The sequence below is a fragment of the Emys orbicularis genome, chromosome 2 (genome assembly GCF_028017835.1).
Source record: "Emys orbicularis isolate rEmyOrb1 chromosome 2, rEmyOrb1.hap1, whole genome shotgun sequence".
Classification (NCBI taxonomy): Eukaryota; Metazoa; Chordata; order Testudines; family Emydidae; genus Emys; species Emys orbicularis.
Genome location: NC_088684.1, coordinates 190,491,898 through 190,516,382, shown reverse-complemented (window position 1 = coordinate 190,516,382; position 24,485 = coordinate 190,491,898). Strand labels below are relative to the sequence as shown.

At 41.2% G+C, this 24,485-nt stretch overlaps 1 protein-coding gene across 3 annotated transcripts in view; it reads right to left on the bottom strand.

The window, feature by feature from the left end:
* Nucleotides 1-24,485, bottom strand: part of GRB10 (growth factor receptor bound protein 10) — a 144,350-nt gene that overhangs the window by 61,820 nt on the left and 58,045 nt on the right. For 2 of the 3 annotated variants that reach the window (XM_065398997.1, XM_065398998.1), the window contains 2 exons: nucleotides 19,420-19,636; nucleotides 14,014-14,155 (listed from right to left, as the gene is read on the bottom strand). In XM_065398997.1, coding sequence (XP_065255069.1) covers nucleotides 14,014-14,155; nucleotides 19,420-19,636 — 359 coding nt within the window. Of the gene's footprint in view, nucleotides 1-14,013; nucleotides 14,156-19,419; nucleotides 19,637-24,485 lie in introns of those variants that run through there. The other variant, XM_065398999.1, reaches the window with a different exon arrangement.

Here is a 24,485-nt window from a genome sequence, read left to right as displayed (position 1 = left end):
TACTGTCCAAACCCAGTCATAGATTTATTCATAGATCCAGTCAAAGATGTATTTTAGTCATTTCTGGTTTAAATTGAGATCCCTTCCCTTTATAACTCACTTATCCTCTGCCATTCCCAAGTCAAGGGTCATATATACTGACCCAATAGCATATCTTGAAAACTAGAGCCAATCAACAATTTTAAGCATCATTTTCGTTCTCAGTGACCCAGAATTAGTACAGTTTGACTACCTTTATTTCAGAAGCATTTTGGCTGTAGAGCAGTGTAATAGGAGTGATTTTCTAACATGACCAAAATGTCTCCATTAGAACAGAACTAAGCAAAGTAATCTGAGCCATGACATTCAATTCATTTTAAGATTTTCCAAAATGTTGCTGCTGATACACTCATTCAATTCAATGACCAGCTATACAAGTGCTGGCTTAGTATTTAAAGACTCCGATTTCTACCATCATATTTGACTTACTTTTAAGAGCACCCTACAAAGCAGTTCAGATGGAAATTGACCAGTTCCTTTGTAGTGTCATCAGTTCTCCTACTCTGACATTGGTACGAATCTAACTATCATTGCTTAGGACTTTACATAAGTAGATTCAGAGGCTACACTCAGTTGTAGCATAGATATAATTAAATATGCAATATGAAGAAGCTGCACCAACTCCTGGGGAAGCCAATCAGTTAGCTCCAGTCATCTTGAGATAAGTCTGATGCTATAAACATTTAAAAAAAAAAAAAAAAAAGGAAAATGATGTAATGCCACAAAGAGGAGGAAAGGCGATTCCAAGGCAGATGCAGTACCTGAAACTAACTTGTTTTGACATGTACTAGATTTCAAGTCAACCCTTTGACTGATGAATTTGCCAAGAGCTGAAGCATAAGCCATGGATATGTAAGGTGTGCCTCAACTTATTGTGTGAGGTAAGGAATATATGGGAAAAGCAGGGATGGTGGAGTCTTAAATTTGGACAGTAGCTCCTTCCTGACACTACCTGACCCAAAAAGGGAATGTGCTGGGGACTCCCTAAGTAATCTGAACAGACACATGAAGACCAGCTCTCGAGAGATTTGAGGCCAAGTCTCTTGGCAATACTTTGATGTTGTTTTAGATAAGGGCCAGTGGTATCTTCATGTTATTACAAGAAGTGACACAGGAAAATGAGACTACAATAACCAGTGTCCCTTCTGTAAGATTTCCATGCAGTTTCATTCCTTCTGTAATTAACACTGAGCCTATAATTCAAGCATTAGTAAGAGGCATAAAACTCATCTAATTTCTCACTTTGTGACTGGTTTTGGTTCTTGCCCTTCTTAAATTGGAAGGGAAGGAACCTAATGTGATGCTAACCTAATGCTAGAGAGAGAGATCAGCAGATAATCCTGAACTCCATATACAAAGAGAAAAGGTTATATATACAGTGGGGGGGGGGGTTCATTCTAGAAGCAGCCACCCATTCTTGGTCCGAACCAGGAGACAGTAATTGTAAATGACATTAGATGCTCAGACCAGTAAGTGAGGGATGGTTCTCTTAGCCATTACTTGGTAAATGTCCTTTTCATATTTACTGTTGAACTCCAAGTTCCCTCTGATTTGGACAGTTTGCTTAGTTAATGAGGGATCACTTCCTGTACATTTATCTTAAACATGCCTCTTCCCTTCACCTCCTCACATCTTACTCATGGTAAGTGGAAAAAGACTGACTTGTAGCACTCCAAGAGAACTACAATGCTTGTGATCTGGGGGGGTGCGGGGGGGGGGGGCGCGGAGGGGTTGAAACTAACCCAGGCTGAAGAAAACGTCCTACGTTTTCAGCAGTGTGTACACTAAGACCTATTACTTCCACATTTTTCTAGGTCATTGATGCAAGAGCAAGGAGGCAGGCAGCTATATTAGTTGTGTGTGTACTTAACAGGATGCCAGCTCTCTGTACTCATCATGCACCAACACCAATTCCCCATTACACCACACACATAACACTTAAGAAAGAGGGTTTTGCTTATTTGCTTATTCCCTATTTCAAAGATATTTACAATCAACCAAATCTTAGAGAAGTACTTAATTTCTACAGTTTAAACAATACTTAAGTAGGGCTGCAATTTAACAAAGCAGACTATGTTAAGAGCAGATTAAGCTAGCAGTCTGCTGGTGGTTCTGTTTTACAACAGAGTCACTTAGTCAATGATACTACATTTCAATATTACCACTACCTACTCCACGCGTGTGTATGGGAGATCAATGAAGTCCTTTCCACAAATTACAAAACCTACTGCTGTATGAGGACAGCAGACTAAACCCCAAAATTTCATCTAGATTTAGAGCAAGAAGTGCAGCAGAGACACGATGTGTCTAGATTGACATCAAGGATATGATCTGTGCTTGTGTAAACATACCTGCACTAGCTTTAATGAAGCTAGCTAGCTAAAAATAGTACTGAAGAAATGATAGCATAGGCAAGTATGCACCCAGGTGAATTTGTACGGTGCTGTAGCCTGTACCACCACAATCACACCTCCAATGTCAGTGTAGATATACCCTTAGTTGGGTGGGAAATGGCTGCTGTAGTAGATACCATTTTGGAATGTCTGTAACATTTCCGTCCACAGAGCAGAGGTCTTCCAACTGAAGTAACCTGGATCAGCAGTGTTCTGCAGGTAACTTCCTGGTAATTCACAGCATTACATGATATTGGAACTGGGATAAAGGAAGAGGGAGGTGACACAAGAAGATCTCTTTCATGGTGTGGTTTATAGAGTGAAATAGTTCGTGCATCTCTGGAGTAAGGGAGCCTGCATAGCATATTTCCACTGTACTTGAGTGATTTTTCATCCAAGGATCTCATTATTTCTTATTACTACAATGTAATACTTTTTTTTTTTTTTTTTTTAACACCATGGGAATCTCCCTGTGTTTCTTGAACACCATTGCTAAAATTCACAATCAGAGTAAAATCTGCCCGTAGAGATTTTATGTACATCCAAAAGAGACTTCAAAATCTTTGTATGGGTACATTTTACTATTGTGAATTTATCACTATACATTTGACATGGTAATATAATAATCTCCATTTTTTAGTCAGATTTGGAAATAATCCTATTTCCCTAATGCATAAATCTACACCCATTTAAGTGAAATTGTTTATTAAATGTCTTTGTAGGAATTACAATTCTATTATCTTGTTGAAGGTGACAGTTCATGTAATATCACATCATGCTCAGAGTTCTGTTAAGTTTGTGAACTACTGTAGCTCTCAGAGTTGGTAAGACAACTCCCACCTGTTCATGATCTCTGTATGTGTGTATATATATCTCCTCAATATATGTTTCACTCTATATGCATCCGAAGAAGTGGGCTGTAGCCCACGAAAGCTTATGCTCTAATAAATTTGTTAGTCTCTAAGGTGCCACAAGTACTCCTGTTCTTTTTGTAGCTGTAAAGTTTCAGAAGTAACATTTTCCAGCACAGTACAAAACATAAAGACAATACTTGGATCTGACTATTTGAGGGCCTCCTTTTGACACACAATGGTACAATGCAAGAGCCAATGCTGAGCCACAAACCATTAGGACAAGCTGTACAGCTTTGCCAAGCCAGATTCAATTTGTTAAAGAAAAAAGTTCAAGGATCAGCCTTAACAAAAGCCAAACAACGTAAGAGCATCTAGTTCTGAAATAATATTTTCTTTGATATTACAAAGAGTTTATTTGCTTAGTGACTAGAATCAAGGTATTCCAGAAACACCAGATCTCAATTCATTGTCCATAAGAATCTGTGGAGGGGGTGGAAAGGAAAAGAGGCAGTCTCCACATGTCACAAGTCACTTCCTCTAACTTACTTTTGTTATTAGGAATGTCACCAGCATTGGGTGAATACTGCAAGTAGTATTTGAAAGTATTTGATTATAAGCCTCAAAGGTGCTTCGGCTCAGACTTCAGCACAGCACTTGAGCACGTGCTTGTGCTTAACCATAACCATGTTCTTAACTCCCACTGACTTCAATGTGAATTAAGCATGCACTTAAGTGTTTTCCTTAAATCAGTGACTAAGCCTTTTCTCTTCAATCTGCCAACATATGTATGAGTTAGCCTTTGGCTCACTAGAGAGTTGTGGAAAAGGAAGTGTCACAAATACTTGTGAATATTTATTTGTGCTGGAGATATTGCCATAGCAATCTTGCTTTCTGTCGGTTCAGGAGTCATTGGGGAAAAAATGTGACCAGTAACAGTATGAATAGTAAATTACTAACAGATACTCCAAGAGTGATTTGTTGCTTTTAACAGTTTGCAAGCATGAAGTGTGCTCACAGAAGCCCTAGGTCAAATTTTGGCCATATATATTTTGCAAAATTCAATCTGACTGGTTCACAAACAGAATAGAGGGGGTGAACTAGTCAGAGTGCTCACACAATAACTTACCTGTGGAATAGTGTGAAACTTTATTTATTAATTAAAGGTTAACTGCACAATGGAAGAGTTATGTGCAGAAGGGGAACCTGTGTCCCTTTTGCGATAAATAGAGCAAACCTGAAAGGTCTCTGTCAGCTTCCTCTTCTCCAATGTCTTCCCACCCAAAGAGTTGCCCCCCCTTTTTTTTTTAAAAAGCACCACCACCACCACAACACTCAGTTATACTAAGTTGCCATTACAGCAGTACCCAAACACCGCCAATGTCTTGTAATGAAGGGGATCTCAATTACCACTCAGGAGTTGCTGAGAGAACACATTTTATTTTCACACACTTTTGGTTTTCCACTTTTTTGAAACTTACCCACATGAAAGCTAAACAACCCTTTAAAAATTCAACAGTTGAGCTGAGTTTTGATCCCATCTCCTTATGATGCCTTGCTGCATTAATGCCAGGATGCAGTTAATTCTGACCTTCCCACAGAGCCAATAGCATTAGTGGAAACAAGCCAATGGTTACACTGCTAGGAACATGGTCCACAGCTGGAGGGAGGAAGCATTCTGCGGATACCAGATCACTGCACAAGTGCCCTTTATGTATGCACGATGCCCTTCCTTTTAACAAGCTCACGTTTAATTAGTCACAAGGCTTGCCTCTACACGTATTACAGCCATCTTGAAGCTCGGATTGTTTTGTTAACATTAATCGGTTCAATCTTTTCAGACCAGTATTTGCACAGCTCTAAACTAGTTAAAAAACAGTGTAACACAGAACAAGTCCGACAATTATAAAGCAACTATAAATCAAGGCAGCAGAAAATGGCAGAGAGAGAGTACCCTTATAAAGTATTCAGATTATACCAAGCAATAACGCATTGCTTTGGAGGATAGAATCCAAGCTGGGAATTCGGATTATACCAAGAAGCAGTGAGCTTAAATTGCAGCAAGAGAGGTTTACTTCCTAACTGTAGTTAAGCACTGGAACAAATTGGCTAGAGAGGTGGTAGAATCTCAGTCATTGTCTAACCTGTTCTTAAAAACCTCCAAACACCTGTCAGGAATGGTCTAGTTCAGAGGTGTTCAAACTGCGGGGCATGGAGGAACATTTGGGGGGTGAGTGGCGATGCCAGGTGGCTCGGGCTTCAGCCCCAGGTGGCGGGGCTTTGGGAGGGAGTGCCACCTCCATCCCCAACTCACCTCTTTTTGTCTGGGTTGGGGGGGAAAGAGACCAAAAATTGTAACTCAAAGTGGTAGCTCAGCTCAAGAAGAATGAAAGCTGCTGGTCTAGTAATTATGTAGTCCTGCCTTGAGTGCAGGGGACTGGACTAGATGACCTAGTGAGGTCCCTTCCAGTCCTTCACTTTAATGATTCTATAAGCTTAGTACTTGTCCCACCATGTCTTGAGCAGTTCAGCTGTGTCCTTCAGCCGAGTGAGATTTATTAAATTCCTACTAAACCAGGGGTTCTCAAACTTCACTGTGCCACAACCCCCTTCTGACAACAAAAATTACTACAAGATCCCAGGAAGGGGGGACTGAAGCCTGAGCCCAGTCAAGCCTGGTTCGGGCCAAAGCCGAACCTCAAGGGTTTCAACCGCAGGGAGGGGTACTGTAACCTGAGCCCTGCCGCCCAGGGCCAAAGCTGAAGCCTGAGCCCTGGGGAATGGGGCTCAGTCTTTGGCTTCGGCCCCGGGCCCCAGCAAGTCTGGCAACCCCATTAAAATGGGGTCACAACTCTCAGGTTGAGAACCACTGTACTAAACTGTAGTCTTCTTAGGAGATGGAGCTAAGAACATAGAATGTGCAGGCTTCTGGTACAATGCGTAAGCATGTAATCTCCACGCCAGTGAACCAGGAAATAGAACAAGCAAGATAATTACCATTTTTGCAGTTTCACACACAAAATATTGGATGAGTAAAAATTTAAAGGTTTAAATTAAGGCATTGTTAGCCATACAAGTACTGTTTAATTTTTGGTTTTTAAAGAATGGGCACTGTCAGTCTTAATATTTAGGCTACTGCTTTTACAGTTTTAAAATGAGCACACTGAATGCACATTATGTTTAGTGGATCAGTCCTAACAGCTTTCAGTACAAAGTTAAAGCCATTTGGAGTCACTTGAAGCATTTTTATTTTATAATCTATTATTGTCACTGAAACATTTTGCCTCCGTATTATAGTATCATATAATTATCAGCCATTAGCATCATTTATCTACTTCAAAAACTGCCTCTGGCCATCTCAAAAAATGCAATCTTGTATTTCTCAGATTTTACCTCTTTCAAGTCCTCTAACTCCAACATATGTACAGCGTACATTTGCTAATTTTATTTTTAGCCATGATAATGTTACTGCACTATTTCCATTTCTAACATATACGTTATATAAAAGGACACATACATAGATAAGGTGCACAAATATAAAGTTCTATAGTGCATGTGTATGTAGGCTAATACATATTTGCACGATAGTTAATATCACAGCAGCATTCAATATTTGCACAGGACAGTTATAAAGGTAAATGGCAACTATTGTCTTATTTCTAGACATTTGTAAAAGAGTTTAAGAACGATTATGATGCCTGCTAAAACTTTCACATATCTGTGGTTTTTTGGGTGCAGCTGACCCTGCTGTCATGAGTGCTCCTAATCCCACTTTGCCAGGGCAGCCATATCCCAGGAATACGGACATTGGTTATTAAGCAACACTTCAGTGCACACTCGCCATCCGTCCGGCACTGAAGAAGTGCTGCTTCGTAATGGACAGCCAAAGTGCTCCTGCGAGTAAAGCCAGCATAGTGTCATAAGGAATTTTTTTTTTTTAAATTTGAACATAGGAAATATTTAATGATTATTTCCAGAACTTTGTGACTGGCTTTCTGAATGACTTTCTGAAAGTGCCAGTACAGGAAAGATAAACCGCTCAATTCTCTGCTCCAAACTTCTTGCTACAATAGCTGGTAGAGGGACACAAAAGGTGGCTTTAAGCCATCTTTGCCCCTCCTCAATTTTGAAGCTGGTCCCTGACACAGAAGTTAGAGCTCCAAGGAGATAGCATACACTCCTGCTGATGCTGGTCAGGTTCTGCGGCTAATACCACTGGGGAGAGATTAAAAAGACGTGACTTTTCATCTTGGAAAAGAGATGACTAAGGGGGAGATATAATAGATATCAAAACCGTGAATGGTGTGGAGAAAGTGAATAAGGAAGTGTTATTTACACCTTCACATAAACACAAAGACCCGGTGTCACCCAATGAAATTAATAGGCAACAGGTTTAAAACAAATAAAAGGAAGTACTTCACACAACACAGCCAACCTGTGGAACTCATTGCCAGGGGATGTTGTGAAGGCCAAAAGTATAATGGGGTGTAAAAAAACAAAACAAAACAGATAAGTTCATGGAAGATAGATCCATCAATGGCTATTAGCCAAGCTGGTCAGCAATGCAACTCCAGAGAGCTCCCTAAACCTCTGACTTCCAGAAGCTCGGACTGGATGACAGGGATGCCCTGTTCTGTTCATTCCCTCGGAAGCACCTGACACTGGCCATTGTCAGAAAACAGTATACTGGGCTAGATGGACCATTTGTCCGACCCAATATGACTGTTCTTCTGAGCGATTTCATATAAACTAACAGTTGTAACACCAAACTCACCAAATCAATTAAACATTGGGAAGGTATAATTTTTTTTTTTACAATTTCTGCTCTCACCAAGTAAAAGGGGACATAACTGAAGGGGAGACTTAATTTTTTTTTTAACCTACCTTAACCATACAGTTCCCACAGGGAAGGTCTGACCTCCCCAATTCTTTCCATATAATCATTGCAACTACCTGAAAAAAGAAATAAAAGGCACGAGCAACCCAGAAGTAAACAAACTAATGCATGTGCACTGATTTATTTTTTTTAAGTCTCAGATCATGAACTTTTATTTTTGGACAGTTGCAAGGTTGCAACAAAGACCAAAAAAGAACCACTAATGTAGGCCCATACTCTGCAACTGGACCCTGGGGACCTCAGAGGTTAATGTGGTCTGGCAAGGGCACAAGCAGCTGCCTATGTGAGCCAATTGCAAGATTGGGGCCAAAGGCAAAGGCTGAAACAAAAGCGGACTAAAACTACGGCCAACAATTGGTATTTTGCCTACATAACATCACTGCTGGTGTGCTCAAATGCAGCTTTTGCTTATGCAGTGATAACATTTTAGGTGCAAAGTTAGCTAAGTACACATATGAAAAGTTCATAATTTTATACTGCTGATCCTACAGAAACCCATGTCCCTGACTTCAAAACAGTGATAGCAGAAACCTTTATGTGAAGACAGATTATGAAACTAATGATAACTAAAACATCTGTTTACAGGAGTTCTTTTGAAGGACACCTAAAGTTGGACTAAGGGTGGCATTAATTTATAACCATTTAAGGAGTTTAATTTGCTAGAAAAGAGTAAATAACTTTGGTACATCAAACTGCTATTTGGAAGTTTGCCTTGGCTGTATAGAGAATGTGATGTGAGAAGTTTGCCTTATTTTCACAGTTGAAAGCTTCATTGACTCACACAAGATACTTTAGACTAATATCCTGTGGCACTGCAGTGACCTACATGTAATTATTGCATGCTTCTTCCAAAATATTTGTACACAACCAGAAATTATAGCCTACGTTACCAACAAGTTTTTGGTTTATACCAGCAACACAAAGATGGACTTGAATTAGTGGTAACCTAGCTGTCTCATGTTTTTAAGCCATTTTTTAGACAAATGTTTGGTTTATCTTCTGGTGACAATTTTCCTTACATAAACATATTTATCCTCTTAAATGATGTTTAAAAATCTCCATCTCTCCTATCTCCCTCAGATTTGAGGGGCTGGGGTGAGGAGGGGGATCAAAGATCTTGGTATCCCTATTAATGCCCTCTTCAAAAGAAGTGTGAGATCTTAAGTATTTACTAAGTATTTAGTTTCATTTTGGTATTAATCGCACCAATTTAAAAAGGGGTGTGAAAGATGTGGGGAGGTGGGAAGGGCAATGCTTTTAGAGAAAAAGGTGTATATGAGGTAAAAATTCAATAATTGGGGGTAGTATCGTTTAGTTGATTCCTCAAGCTTGTCAACATCCCCCAAAATAACATGGCTCTTAGCTCAGTAGTTTCATTTTGCTTTATGTGCCATAATTTTGAGATGGTGCTTAGAGATTCAACAGCTATTCTGGCAAATATTGCTTGAAGAGTCATAATTCCTTCCAGTGCCAGACATGTTAGGTGTTTTGTTTACCATACAACTAATTTGTGAAGTTACAACAATGTGTAACTGTTTTTTCCTGCAGCGTTTCCTGAGTCAACTCAGAGTCCTACTCAGCTTCTGTTTAGTGTGCAGCGTCAGTTTTCAACTCCCCCAGAATATTCCCTACTTGGTTGATTCTCTAACTAAAATGTTTACTATGCCATTTAGCACTATGCCATTTAGCATGAACAGGTTGACATCTGGGCCCCCTCACTGTGAACTCTCTCCAAACACTCAGTCTGCTTCTGTCTATAGCACTGAAATTGAGCATTACCTCACCACTGCAATCTCACTATGAAAGCACATTTGTCTAATTACCATTCATTCCTGGACTCCCTGAAGCATCAAACGTTTGACCACCCTAGCACAAGTCCTGCCTGACTTTGCCTTTTTCTTTTTTTTCCCTTTTTTCTTTTTTTCAAAAAACAGTGCATTCTATCCACTGTCAGCATTTCAGATTTCCCTCATCTGGGCTCAGTCTTATTGCGAAAGTAACACGATGTGGGAAAGCCTTCATCATTTATTTGTTGCATAGGTTCACACTAGATACTCTTCTGTCTTCTACCATTAGATGACATTTTCTCTATTAATTCAGCCTATCTGAATGCTTTCCTTCAAAATCAATGCAAGAGTGGTCTAAAGACCATTTTGCACAGCAAGAGACTATAAGATTTCTCCATTGCTGAATTACAGCTAGTTTACACTTCCATTTTTACCCCCAGACAGATTAATTTTGATACTGCACTTTAGATTGTTTCCTGTAACTAGTGCTCCCATTTATTTATATACACATATTACTTTGGTAAACACGCCCATCATTATATATCAAAGGGGTAGCCGTGTTAGTCTGGATCTGTAAAAGCAGCAAAGAGTCCTGTGGCACCTTATAGACTAACAGACGTATTGGAGCATGAGCTTTCGTGGGTGAATACCCACTTCTTCGGAAAATTTCCAGAGGCAGGTATAAATATGCAAGCAAGAGTGAGTCAGGCTAGAGATAACGAGGTTAGTTCAATCAGGGAGGATGAGGCCCTCTTCTAGCAGTTGAGGTGTGAACACCAAGGGAGGAGAAACTGCTTTTGTAGTTGTCTAGCCATTCACAGTCTTTGTTTAATCCTGAGCTGATGGTGTCAAATTTGCAGATGAACTGAAGCTCAGCAGTTTCTCTGAAGTCTGGTCTTGAAATTTTTTTGTTGCAGGATGGCTACCTTTAAATCTGCTATTGTGTGTCCAGGGAGGTTGAATTGTTCTCCTACAGGTTTTTGTATATTGCCATTCCTAATATCTGATTTGTGTCCATTTATCCTTTTACGTAGGGACTGTCCAGTCTGGCCGATGTACATAGCAGAGGGGCATTGCTGGCATATATTACATTGGTGGACGTGCAGGTGAATGAACCGGTGATGGTGTGGCTGTTCTGGTTAGGTCCTGTGATGGTGTCGCTGGTGTAGATATGTGGGCAGAGTTGGCATCGAGGTTTTGTTGCATGGATTGGTTCCTGAGTTAGAGTTACTATGGTGTGGTGTGTAGTTACTGGTGAGAATATGCTTCAGGTTGGCGGGTTGTCTGTGGGCGAGGACTGGCCTGCCACCCAAGGCCTGTGAAAGTGGGGGATCGTTGTCCAGGATGGGTTGCAGATTTAAAGGTAGCCATCCTGCAACAAAAACACTTCAAGACCAGACTTCAAAGAGAAACTGCTGAGCTTCAGTTCATCTGCAAATTTGACACCATCAGCTCAGGATTAAACAAAGACTGTGAATGGCTAGACAACTACAAAAGCAGTTTCTCCTCCCTTGGTGTTCACACCTCAACTGCTGGAAGAGGGCCTCATCCTCCCTGATTGAACTAACCTCGTTATCTCTAGCCTGACTCACTCTTGCTTGCATATTTATACCTGCCTCTGGAAAATTCCACTACATGCATCCGAAGAAGTGGGTATTCACCCACGAAAGCTCATGCTCCAATACGTCTGTTAGTCTGTAAGGTGCCACAAGACTCTTTGCTGCTTTTACATCATTATATAGTATACTCTATGTTTTCCAGATGAAAATTGATATAGTTATTCACTGTATCAAGATCCTTCTCAACAGGTAATACGTACTGCAAGAGAGTGAAACTGAAATACAGTAGCTATAGCCTCAAGTTTTTTCTCACTTCTGATATTTTTCACTGCCTTACAACTGAAGTGTTAAGTGTGTGGTACATTTCATAACATTAAAAACAATGAATAAAAGAAGACAGTTCCATAAGCCATACTAGATTTATTTTGCCCTACTGAAAATTCCAAAACAAATCCCCAGTATGGACCTGGGCAGACCATGTGCATGAAGTAATCCCAGAATAGTGCATAAGTGATGTCCTAAAGCACATCCTGAATCAAGCAGTAGAAACTGGACGAAAAAAATACAGAAACTGACGGTACACGTCACAGTACACTTCAAGCGTATAACATACATATATATCATGTTCCAGTTACAGTAAAAAGATGTTACGTGTGATAAACAGATACAACATTTTCAGATGGAAATACTATTTTCAAGTGGGTGCCCTTTTAAAGACATTAGAATCTGAAACACTGAATACTTTTTAGACCAGTGGTTCTCAACCAGGACTCCGGGGCTCCTGGGGGGGGCCGCAAGCAGGGCCGGCATTAGACTTGCTGGGGCCCAGGGCAGAAAGCCAAAGCCTCACTGCATGGGGCTGAAGCCCAGGGCCCGAAGCCCCGTCACCTGGGGCTGAAGCCAAAGTCTGAGCAACTTAGCTTCGTGGGGCCCTCTGTTAAAGAGCCAACTACAAGGGTCTTTCTTTCCTGAATCACTGACACGCAGTTCAAGATAGCATCTTACGGCTTTCAGCTATCTTTTAGGCTGCATTTTGTTTCATTTGATAAACTTATAAAAGCTACTGACTACTGAAGTGTGTGTGTGTGTGTGTGTGTGTGTGTGTGTATATATATATTATATATAAAATATAATATAAAAAGAAGAGAAACAAATATAGAAGGCCTGAATAAGTTATGTGAGTCTCTAAATAGCTGCAGCCAGTCTCAACACACGCCTTGCTGCTTAGAAGAAAGGCCAGAAAAAGTGTTCTGTTATCAAGTGCCAGGAGTCACAAGACAGTTGCCTACTACTTCGTTTCAAAGTACCATTCCCCAGCACACAAGACGTTCTGAGCTCTCTAGTTTCTTTGTGGGACAGCACACTATCTGGTCCTCATATCATGCACTGTTAAGAAATTTTAATTAATTCACAGAGAAGGTGCATTTACAAAAAAGGTAGCAAGTTATGTAGCACCTATTGTGTGGAGGTAAATTGTGGATGTTTATTTCAATCTAACCATTTCATTTAAAAAGGGAATCTGAGGAAAATATTAGGTTTCAGTTTGCTCCATTGAAGAACTTTTCTAGAAAACCAAAAATGAGGTAATGCAACATCTTCATACCTTTGGCCCAGATTAGATTTGTACTTGGGTCTCCAGTCACAAATGAAAAGATTTTTTTTCAAATCATTTCATTCTAGTGCAAGTTTGTGGATCTCACAAATTATCCACAGCTTTTTGGCCCAAGTGCAGTGTCTACTTCACGAGAGCTCCAGGACTAATAGCGGGGCTGGTGAAATGGAACTCTTTAGGGGGTAGAGAGGGGTGGAAAGGAGGGAAAAAATATTTATATGAGGACACCTTTTTTCCTGTGTGAGCACCCCAATTTGATTAAGTGTCACTGTAAAACTCTCAGTGTGAAGAGCCACTCAAGCCAGCTTTCCATCCGATAATTCTGCTTCTAAGTCCCATCCCCCTGCTCTCAGCCATCAGATCTAAGAAGATTACTTTGCTTTATGTGCAGCTTTATGAAGTACATTAAAACCAGTAAAGACCACACATATCTTTAAAAGCAAATAGGCAGCTATTTATAAACCCCTTGAATTTTTCATCAGCAACAGGCTGCTAAGCACTATTGTGGCACCTAGAATATGCAGTATAATATACCCAATTACTGCTATAAGCAAATTATCCAGACTTCTTAATTAAATGAAACATTGCCTAGCATAATGAAATTCAGGAGAGGATATTAAATATTATTGCTTCATTCACTCCAAACATCCTTCATTAACGGCAAGAGAGCTTCTGATATCTTGGTACTTACAAACCTTTTACAGCTTTAAAGTCTGGTTGCAGATAGTATTCTCTTGCCAGTGTTGCCCTGCTCAAGGACAAGATATATAAATATTTCTAAGCATCTTAGGGTTCTCCTACCTTTACACTGAAGTAATCAATTGTCAGCTTAAACGAGAATCTGTGATAGAAAAGTACTTCTACTTAATACTCACATGCTTACTAGCAGGTTGACTCTGAGGTAAAGATCCAGGAGCCAGTACCGGAGAGCTTGTAGGGCTGCAAAGCTCTGGAAATGGATTTGGTATGGCTGGCAAAGAGGATGTTCTAAACTGCTGTTCTTCTTCTTGGAGACGTCTACAAACACATAAGAACTGAATATTAAAAGAAGAAATTAAGTCTCCTGACTAACCCACTGCCCTCCATTCAGCATATTGATATCGTACACCGTTTAGGAAAGGGGATCAAACAAACTTTGTTCTAAACAAAGGTATTTTTTCACAATAACATGCATACAATTACAGTGATTGAATGAACAAATTAGGTAATGCATGTGAAAAGTCAGTCATGCATCCAAGCTTTTTTTGCTGCATCTAACTTGATTATTTGTGTGCATAATTGAGGTAATTGTGCACACAAATTAAATGCACGTTTTGGTGAGAAAAAAAATCAGACCTATATCACAGAGAGCAAGGGCTAAACTGAAGACTGTTAGTTTATGTTCTACATGCCAGAAGTACATATACGTGAGCTCGTTCAAATGGATGCAATCCAAGAAAAGGGCTGCTACTGCCAAATTCTGGATCTGAACAATCCTGCCAGCAGAATCCTTGTAGACTTTGCCACCAGTCCTAGAGCTCTAGCATAGGAGCAGACTGCTGAAGTGTCGCCGTTGATCGTAACTAGATCCTAACAATGTTTCACCTCAGTATTACAATCAACTAGGATACTCCTAGAGTTCTAGGACTGGTGGCAAGGCCTACAAGAACTCTGCTGGCAGGATTGTTCAGATCCAGAATTTCGCAGCCTTCACGGTCCAGTATAAAGGCACACCTGTTTAAACAGGCTGATAGGCAAGATTTGGTTTTGGTGGGAAGTGGTGTGTCAGTCATAACTATGGGCTATAACAGTGTAAATTTGACTTGTCTAGCCAGGTGGTGGAGGTTTTCCCCACTTGTGTCTAAACAATATGATGAAAGAGTTATCTAGATGCAGTAGAGCTACCTGGAATTGGTCATTATATATTTTACGGTAACGATTCCCTATAATCAAGACAGCCTCTTGTGCGCCAAGCTTACAGACAGCCTATGATCAGAGACTTGCACTGACCTCCAGTATAGTGAAGTGGAATAGAATAAAAAATTTCTTCAATGCATTTAGAAGGTTTCAACTCAGCACACATCCCTCTTGTTGACATCTCCCACTAGCTAACTTAGGGGAGGAGCAGTCTAGCCGGCTTTTGTGATCCCATTGGAAGGCACCTATCTCTCCTCATTCATCGTATAGGTGTTTAACTCAGGCTTTGTGAGGCCATGTGATTTTCTAGGCAACTAAAAGTTAAGCATGGTGACAGGGATGGATTAACTCTCCTGCGGGCCTGGGGCCATTAGATTTTGGGGGGCCCCTGTATACAAGTCTTTTTCCTAATTTAAAACAAAAATGATCACAATTATGGCATCGAGGCTATTAACACTATACTAAACTTGCCTTTTAATTAACATAAAGCCATTCTGTGGTTACATTTCAGTCTTAAAACATGTAGAATATAGTAAAGTTAATTCAAAATAGCCTATTTCTTACCTTAGAACAGCTGTTATATTAGTTTCTTTCTGGGAGGGAGTTTGTATGCAGGAGGGGGCTCCATTCTGGGGAAGAGTGTTGGGGTGCAGGAGGGGGTGTGAGGTGCGGGCTCTTACCACAGGCGGCTCCCGGTGGGCAATGCAGCAGGGCTCAGGGAGGCTGTTTGCCGTGGTCCCACGCCGCTCCCGGAAGCGGCTGGCTGCTGGCATGTCTCTGAGTGCCCCTGGGGGGAGGGGGACAACGTGTCTCCGTGTGCTGCCTGTGCAGATCCTATTAGCCAGTTCCAACGGAGCGCAGGGAGCTGCCTCCCCTCCCGCCCCCGCCAGGGGCCGCACAGACGTGCCAGCAGCCGGCCGCTTCCGGGAGCAGCATGGGGCCACGGCACGCAGGCAGCCTGCCGAGCCCTGCTGTGCAGGGGCCCCGGGCTGCAGCCCCTAAAGCCCTGCGTTCATCTGCCCCTGCATGGTGATGCTGAGCCTAGGTAAAGCTAGGCCCTACTGTACTAGTGCTTGTGGAACTGCACAGAGTTAAGAGAGTCAGAGTCTTCTCTGATAAGTTTGTTATGCTTGGGAATGCCAAGGAAACAGTTTAAAAAAAACCAAATGCATCTTCCCCACAGGATTATCACTGTGCTACGTGATGCCAATACTGTGCCTAGAATGGACACCAGAACAGCTTGGCCAGAAAGCATTGGGCATTTCTTTGTGAATATGACCATGAATGGTAACAGGGAGCTTCGTGCCCCACTGGTCTCCTGGTTTCTGACATTGATTTCCAATAGAAGAACATAAATGCATGGACTTCGTATTTGAATCATGGATGAACCTGCAAAGCACTAGTTCACTTTCTGATAGCCAATTGGTGGAGAAGCTGTATATACGACTGTTGGCAGTACTGACCACAGATGGTTGTGCCAATGGCAAAACTGAAGTTGAAGGCTACTCAAACCAAGCCTTCCATTAGTGAGTTAGACTTACAGAAACTGACTTGTACTGCTGTCAAAATGGAATACCAGGCTGAAATCTGCAAATGATTTGACACACTAAACTTTGCAGATGAAAGCTTTTAACACAAGCAAGTCAACAATTTTTGTGACTGTTTCCTCTTATGGACGCTGCCAACAAAGTGCTGGGGAAAAGGCATGCTAGCCTAAACATCAATGGGCAAGTCAACAGACCATGGATATCATAGAAAAAACATGGCTTGGCTCACTTAATCGAGAACAATCGAAAATACCTACGCCTCAATGCCTTGCGTGTAACAGCTTTAAAGAAGGACCGTGAGATGTTTTGGGCAAATAAGGCTCTATTGATGGAAGCTGTATTGGCCACACACGACTACAGCACAGTCTATAAAGAACTGCATAACTTAAAAGCTGGTCCATGGAACAAATCCTTGCTCATCAAGGATCGACACAGTAACATACTCAGCACCGAGGCGGAATGAGTAGATAGAAAGAACACTTTCAGGAGCTTCTTAAGTGCTTCTTCAGAGCAGCAGATTTGCAGTTCCAGGGGGACCCAAAGAGTCCAGTGACCACCCTCCGTGTAATGTGATGTCACTGTGAAGTAGATTCGAAGTGCAGCCTGTAAGCTCAAGAATGGTCGTACTGCCAGTGTTTGTCGTATTGCTGTTGAGCTGATCAAGCACGATGGAGATTCTGTCTTGGAGTGGCTGACCCACGTTATCCACAAAATCTGGATTCATGAGAAACTATCCAATGAATGCTGCCATGGGATTAATTCTTCCATTTTGGAAAAGGAAAGGCCATAATCTGGTGTGTTCCAATCACTGCAGCATCATTTTGCTTTCCATTTCAAGCAAATTGTTCATGCTGGTTCTTCCTGAGCATGTTAAACCCACCATAAGGAATCTATGCTATCTACAGCAAGTCAGGTTTATGCCCAGCTGGATCAACCATGGAGCAGATTCTTACCCTTAGACAAATTATTCAAAAAGCCCAAGAGTTTCAATGCAGGAAGGATGAGGTGTATATAGCCTTTATTGATGTGAAAGCTGCCTTTGACTCTGTTGATTGTTGATCCCTTTAGCTTTGCCTGCAAGCTGCTGGTGTGCCCGGCAAGCTCCTCAACCTTCTTGTAGAAATGCACTGCCAAAGTGAGAGCTGTGTTCTCTTAGATACTAGAACGTCCAACTAGTTTGAGTACAACAGTGGCGTCCGTGAAGAGTGAGTGGCTGCCCTGATCTGCTCAACATCATTATTGAACAAATGATGGAAGCGGTCACTAGGTGCAGATTGGGAGTGATACTGCATAACAGGCTTGGAATATGCTGATAACATGGCTATATTCACATCCTCATGAACTAATCTCATCCATGTACTGAAAATATTTAAGGAAATAACACGTAAGCTTGGTCTGCAAGTCAACTGGAAGAAGACCAAACTGATTAATGTGGCTGATGGACCTCTACCCCATCCACCATAATCGATGGACAAGAAGTTGAATTTGTCAGCTTATTTGAATATCTTGGTTCCATTGTCACCAAGAAAGGAGGCTGCCTTCCTGACATGACATCAAATCAGTAAGACTACGAGTGTTGTGCCCACTTTTTGGAAGCCTCTGTGGCAACACCACCACATATCAACTCAGACTAAGATGTGTATCCAACAAGCAGCAGTGGCTTCGGTCCTTTTGTAGGACTCTGAAACCTGGGCCACCACAGAAACACAAATGTGCCAGCTGGACGCTATTGACATGAAATAGCAATGATGTATTGAAGGCATATGGTGATTTTGTCACGTTACAAACAAGGTTGTCCGACACAGGACCAATCAGCCTCTTACGTCTTCCCACGTTATTAACCTCACCTGCTCAACCTTAATATAGAGCAGGCAGGTCAGGCTTTCTGGAAACAGGTGATCCAAAGTGTGCACTATGTGCTCCACAAGCAGGAGAATTAATGAATGAATTTGTGTTTCTCACTTCATTTGGAAAGGCTACTTGTTAACTGGAGGGAAAACCCCAAATATATTTGCGGACTGGATGAAAGCAAATCAGCATGTCCAGTTAAACCAACAGCAGGGTTTTTTTAAAAAAACAAAAATAAACAAACAAGCTTAAGAACCTTTTGTTACACATAAAAACCTTCAACTACTATTAAAAAAAAAAAAAAAAAAAGAGTATCTTTAAATCAGTTTGCTGTTCCCAGCATGGAACTTGCTGCTTGCAAGGTTGAAGTGAAAGATTAAAGATACTTCCACTTTCAGCTTCTTATTCACTAGCATAATGCTGCTATGTCTGGAGTTGAAGATGCTTTATTGTAGCGGTTCTCAAACGCTGGGTTAGGACCCCAAAGTGGGTCACGACCCCGTTTTAATGGGGTCGCTAGAGGTGGCATTAGACTTGCTCTGTTAATATAAGGTTTTATAAATTTGTAACACAAACCTGCTGTTTCAGTTTGGGCCTCATATAGGCAAATGCACCTGTAGACAAGTATCTAATGGCCACTACAGAAGGTAAAGTGTTTCTATTAAACTAACAAGATATTTTGAGTAGATACTGTGCATGACAGCACATTTGCATGAAGGATATTAACTGAATCCAAACATGGAAGGTCACTTGAGCAAGCCCAAACTAAAGACATGGCCTCCAAGTAATACAGACAATATACAAGATTGTATTTTCTGTCTTAGTTGGTAAGCCATCTTTCTCTTAAAAAAACAGAACAAAAATCAAGTGCATCACCACTTAGTACCATTAAGCAGCTGTCAGATATAAATCATGAGATGATCTGGGTCCTTTCAGTTAGCCCAAGACAAACAAACATAAGAGTCCCTCTATCTTGTCCTCTTTTCATACCTGACTGCCATAATGCGCACTGGCTGAGACCGCTGCACCTTCTGCCTTGGAGACATGGGCTGCAGAGAACTTGTTCCTGAGGTTGGCAGTTGGCTGCGATTAAGCTGGCCATTTTGAAGGAGGGGAGTGGTTTCTGACTGCATACCGCACACTGAGTACAAACTTTCAAATGAGGAGTTCATGTCATTTACCAAAGCTTCTAGATCCACATCATCATCTGAAAAACAAACAAAATAAAGATGGCATTACACATTTGAAGGCTAGAACTACTACAGAAATTTAGAAGGATAAAGACAATTTACAGAGCTTTACTAATAAGAGAGCACATATTTTCATATTATGAGCTCTCTTCCCTGTCCAGGTTTTTGTTATAGAAAGCTTTTTCAGAGTCAGATCACAATTAAAAAAGGCAGAACACACTTTTGACAACCATTTGACTATTTAGAAATACGAAGACTGCTGTATCTACTGCTGGTAGTGAGTCTATTTTACCCTGCACTGTGGATGTAGTAGCAGTCCCTCATTCAGTGTCAACGTCAGTTACTAAGAGCAGTGAATTTTTATCTTTTCAGGTCTTTTCAATAAGATTAACTTTGATTTCTAAAACAGTATGCCTTGTATTGGAAGCATTACCTCACTTACTATAAGGATTGATATACACATTTTAAACTCAATGGCTTTTCAAATTCTCTCTCTGAACTTAAGAATTTTTGAGTATTCAGAGCATCAACAGATAGTATGACAAATGTTAAACTGTAAGATGCAAGAACCTAGACAGATTAAACCTTCTACAGAGGAGACTTAATAGGGGAAAAGAGATCCCAAGTTGGGCAAGTTGGAAAGCCACTGTGATGGTGTATCAAAATCAATCATTGGCTATCTGCCATTAGCCCTCCATCTCTTCAAATTTTTAGACTGCAGTGCTGACCAATGAAGGGAGTGGACGGGAGAGGGGAAATAAAACAAACACTTTTTTTAAAATCCCTATTATGTTGTCCTCAATCTCCCCCAGTCCTCGAACTTTGAGTAGCCATGCAACCTACAGTAAATCTGCAATCTTTGCTCATTCATTCTTTGTTGGCTAGTTTAACTATGGGTACTTTGCGAGACAATAAACCCTGAGAGTCTTTTAAACTTAATACCCTCTAAATCCTCATTCCTAGAACACTTATTATAATAGATATTCCCTAGCAACAAGTTACCTCAACAATTACATAGCACTACCCAGTTAAAACATGTTTCCTACCCCAAACAGCTTCCGATGTTGCTCCCCCACCCCGTCATTTTCTAGATAAACATCTATAAGTTTCCTTCAAGCCACTGTCAGTGGGTGTTCTGCCTGTGATACTTCAATAATCAGTTTTAATGCAGTAGTGGAGACAGCTGCTGTTGAAGTCCTCATAATCTGTTGGTTTGACGACTGCACCTGAAATAGCATTGCTGAATTTCTGTTCAACTACATATCTAATTAAACTGTAGCAGTGTTCAGGGCTCATTATAATGTCCAATGAAATAGTTTTGGACACTGCCACCCACAATTCATGATGTATATGACAAGCCAAGAACCTGCTCAAAACAAAACACCATAGAAATATCCAGAGGTATATTAAATACTGGGTCACATTTTCAAAAACAAAAGTAGTGACTTAGAGCCTAAGTCCCATTTGAAGTCAATGGTACTTTCAACAGAACCTAAGTCACTTTAGTTTAATTGAAAGTGTTACCCAGGATATTTCTAGATTAAATATAGCCAATACAGAAGCAGCAAGTGCATTTGTTCCATTTTTGTATGGTTTTGTTTGTTCCTGGACCTTTGTACTTTACGGCTGTTACCAATTGCTAAAGCACATCTTCACCAGACTAGACCGCCTCCTCTACTTTTTTTGCCAGTTTACACATCCTTATGTAAGAGGATAAATTTAGTTATATCTAAACTTATCTACACCTTCCAAGTGTATCTTAAGTTTCACTCCCTCCCTCAGATTCTCTTCTTACCTGACAAGCACATATCTGAAATAGGGTCACATTCCAGCTTTTCTGTCTCATCAGGGCAACAAGGAGTAGAGGAAGAGTTACAAGGCTCCTGAACTTAACCACTGAACTCTAATATCACCGCATGGGAGGAGCCCCAGGCAGTGGGGCATCGCCAGCATTACAAGGGGTAGAGCCAGATAGCGGTCAGGTGTTGCAGAAAAGGGATACCAAAACTGAGATACTAGGTATGTGTTAGGTGAATTAAGATGCATAACAACTGGTTAGCAAGCATAAAGCAGAACAGAGAGGAAGGTGTGTGTTAATGTGGCTTAGAGTCCCAGGGGGCTCTAATTTTATTAATCTTGACAAAGGTATTCGTGTGTAACAAGATCATTAAACTTTCAGATTAGCAAAACAGGGGGAAGATTAAGATTCACCTGTAGTTGATCAATAGGATACTCTTGATTAAGCAAATAGGCTCAGGGGTGCAATATGAACTTTAATGTGCATACAATAGTGCACTTCATTAAAAACACAGTCATATCAAGTACACTTGAAACGGAGTTGAATTTGTTAGTGTTAGAAGGAGATCAGCTCAACATTTAAATTCACTGTGCAGAGTGAAAAAAGACTGAGGATGCATTGGATAGACATGGTGAAGAAAGATAGAACAAAAAGGTTTAAAGATGAACAAAGCTGTGAAGCTGGTACAAGATAGAAAGTGGTGGAAGGACTTCATTCGGCCCCATTGTCGCTGCTTTAAGAAAAAGTGTTTGAGGTGCTATATGTTTATATTAGTGAAGAACACCTTGCACTTGCATTGATGTTTGAGGCAGTTCTTAGATACTGTCGGAATTTGCTCCACAGTGTTTACCAGTTCCTGGACCCTGGTCATTAAGCACTTCTAAGATAAGAACGGATATCTTGAACTTCATGCAATATTCTATGGAGAGTCAACATACTGAGGTTATCACACCCTATGCCAACATAGCTGTGCTGGCATAAGCCCCTAAATGTAGATACGAACAGAAGGTGTTTCCCCGCCCCTGTGATGTAGGAACATCACATCACTTCCCTAAACAACAAACTCTGTGGACAGGAGCATTTTTCTGTCAGCATAGCTGCATCTACACAGGTTTTTTTTGTCAGCATAGCTATGTAGCTAAGGGTTGTGGTTTTTTTTTTCATATTTCTGCCCGACACAGCTAGACTGGTATAAGTTTTAAGTGTGGAAGACCAGGCCTGAGTAGAGAGCAGATATGATGTGCTCATGATAATTCATGGTGCATTTTCTGATAGCTGAAATTTCTTAAGGGATGATTGTTTGATGCTCAGATAGCTGACTGCATTGATACAGTCCAGCCAGGAGATAACGCAGGTGTTTATTTTGGAGGTTAGGTTATCATCTGCCAGGACAAAACACAACCTCCTAGCCAACCACACAGTAGAACACGTTACTTGTAACAAGAGCCTAGCTTAATCAAGGAGTTCAAAAGCACTCCAGACAGACTTGACCATTTGTGGATGTGCAATTCAAAAGGGAATTTGCATCTACAGTGCAATCCCTCAAAGTGTTTTCCTCCACCAATCAACAATGCTGATCTTGCTCTAGGTTTAAGGTTCAACAAGCTTAGGTTTAGGAGCAGCCAACTTTTCTTCATCCATGAACTGATCTTGACCAAGCACTGGGGTAGTTGGTTAACTATATTGTAGGGTTGCCACCTCTGAGGTACACCCGGGATGATGCTGAGCCCATAAAACTGGACAGCTAGCAGAAGGTACTGAGCATCCTTACGGAGTCCCCAGTACAGCTACCTCAAAAAAGGAATGAGCCTAGGAAAACCTGGAGGAGAAGTTGCCACACTAGTATGTTGTATTTTGTGAAGGATAACAAGAGAGTTGGGTGTCGTGTAAATCTGAATCACTGATGTTTCTCTGGTCCACTTAATGTCTGCATGTAAGTGTTGAAGACGACCAGAGAGAATTGATCCTCATAGGACTCTGTAAGCGAGGTCTTTGATTGCGAGGAGCCATCTCCAATCACTACCTTTTGGACCCATCCTTCCACGGAGGACTCAAGCCATTTTAATAGATTCCCTTGTATACCTTCTTCAGATGGACAACAACATTCTGTGGCTGACTGTGGCAAATTCCGCAGCAAGGTCCAGGAGTATGAAGATGGATGCCTGGGTTTTATGTCTTTTCCTGAATTCAAGTTGTGTTGGGGCTAGGATATCTGCTTTTTCAAGATTTTCACTCTGGCGCATGTGCACCCATGTTTGGAATTCATATATGGAGCATCACTAGAAGAAGAATCATCATCCTTTCCCTTTTAAATGTGTTAAAAAACATGAAATGCTAAGATTGCTGAGTCTTAATACACACCATAAAGACTTTTTGCAGTTCTGAACTACTCCTGAATCTGAGTCCTTACCAGATGTTGCTTAAGGGCATGAACAAGGCTCCACCGTACATCAACAGCAATATTTTTGGTAAAACTGAAGTGCGTGCTTTCAGCTACAAGACAAAATGCACGGGTTCACTTGGGCTGGGGGCAAGGAGTACAAGAGATCATCATTGCATGTTCTATAGTGAATGTTGTCAGTAGCTACCAGTGTGGTGCTCTGCTTCTTGTTCGATGATGATAACAGTCGGCTGCGTGCGTGTTCCCTCTGTGTGCTGCCCCAGCTCTGCGCAGATAGCTGACACAGCAGACCCTGAGAGAACCCCCAATGACCACAGACTCTAGTAAGGTACGAAGGAACCCGAGCCAGGTTTATTGTCAAACGAAGCACAGTAATAGTTTCCCGTAGACTCTACAAGACATACTACGAATTAGTGCCCCCTGGCAATGGACCGGCTCAGTCAGTGGCGGGACTTTCCACTGCCCCCTAGGCCAGACAAAGATGCGCACTCCAGGACCTTCTTTTATACAGTTACAGGACAGATTACTCATCCCTACTAACATATTGAGGTACACCCTCTTGGCTCATTAGGGTGCTGTCTCCCCCTTTGATCATGTTGTTTCAGACAAACAGACCTATCCATCATGCTGTACTTTCAACCCTGTCTTCAAGATACACCTGCCTGTT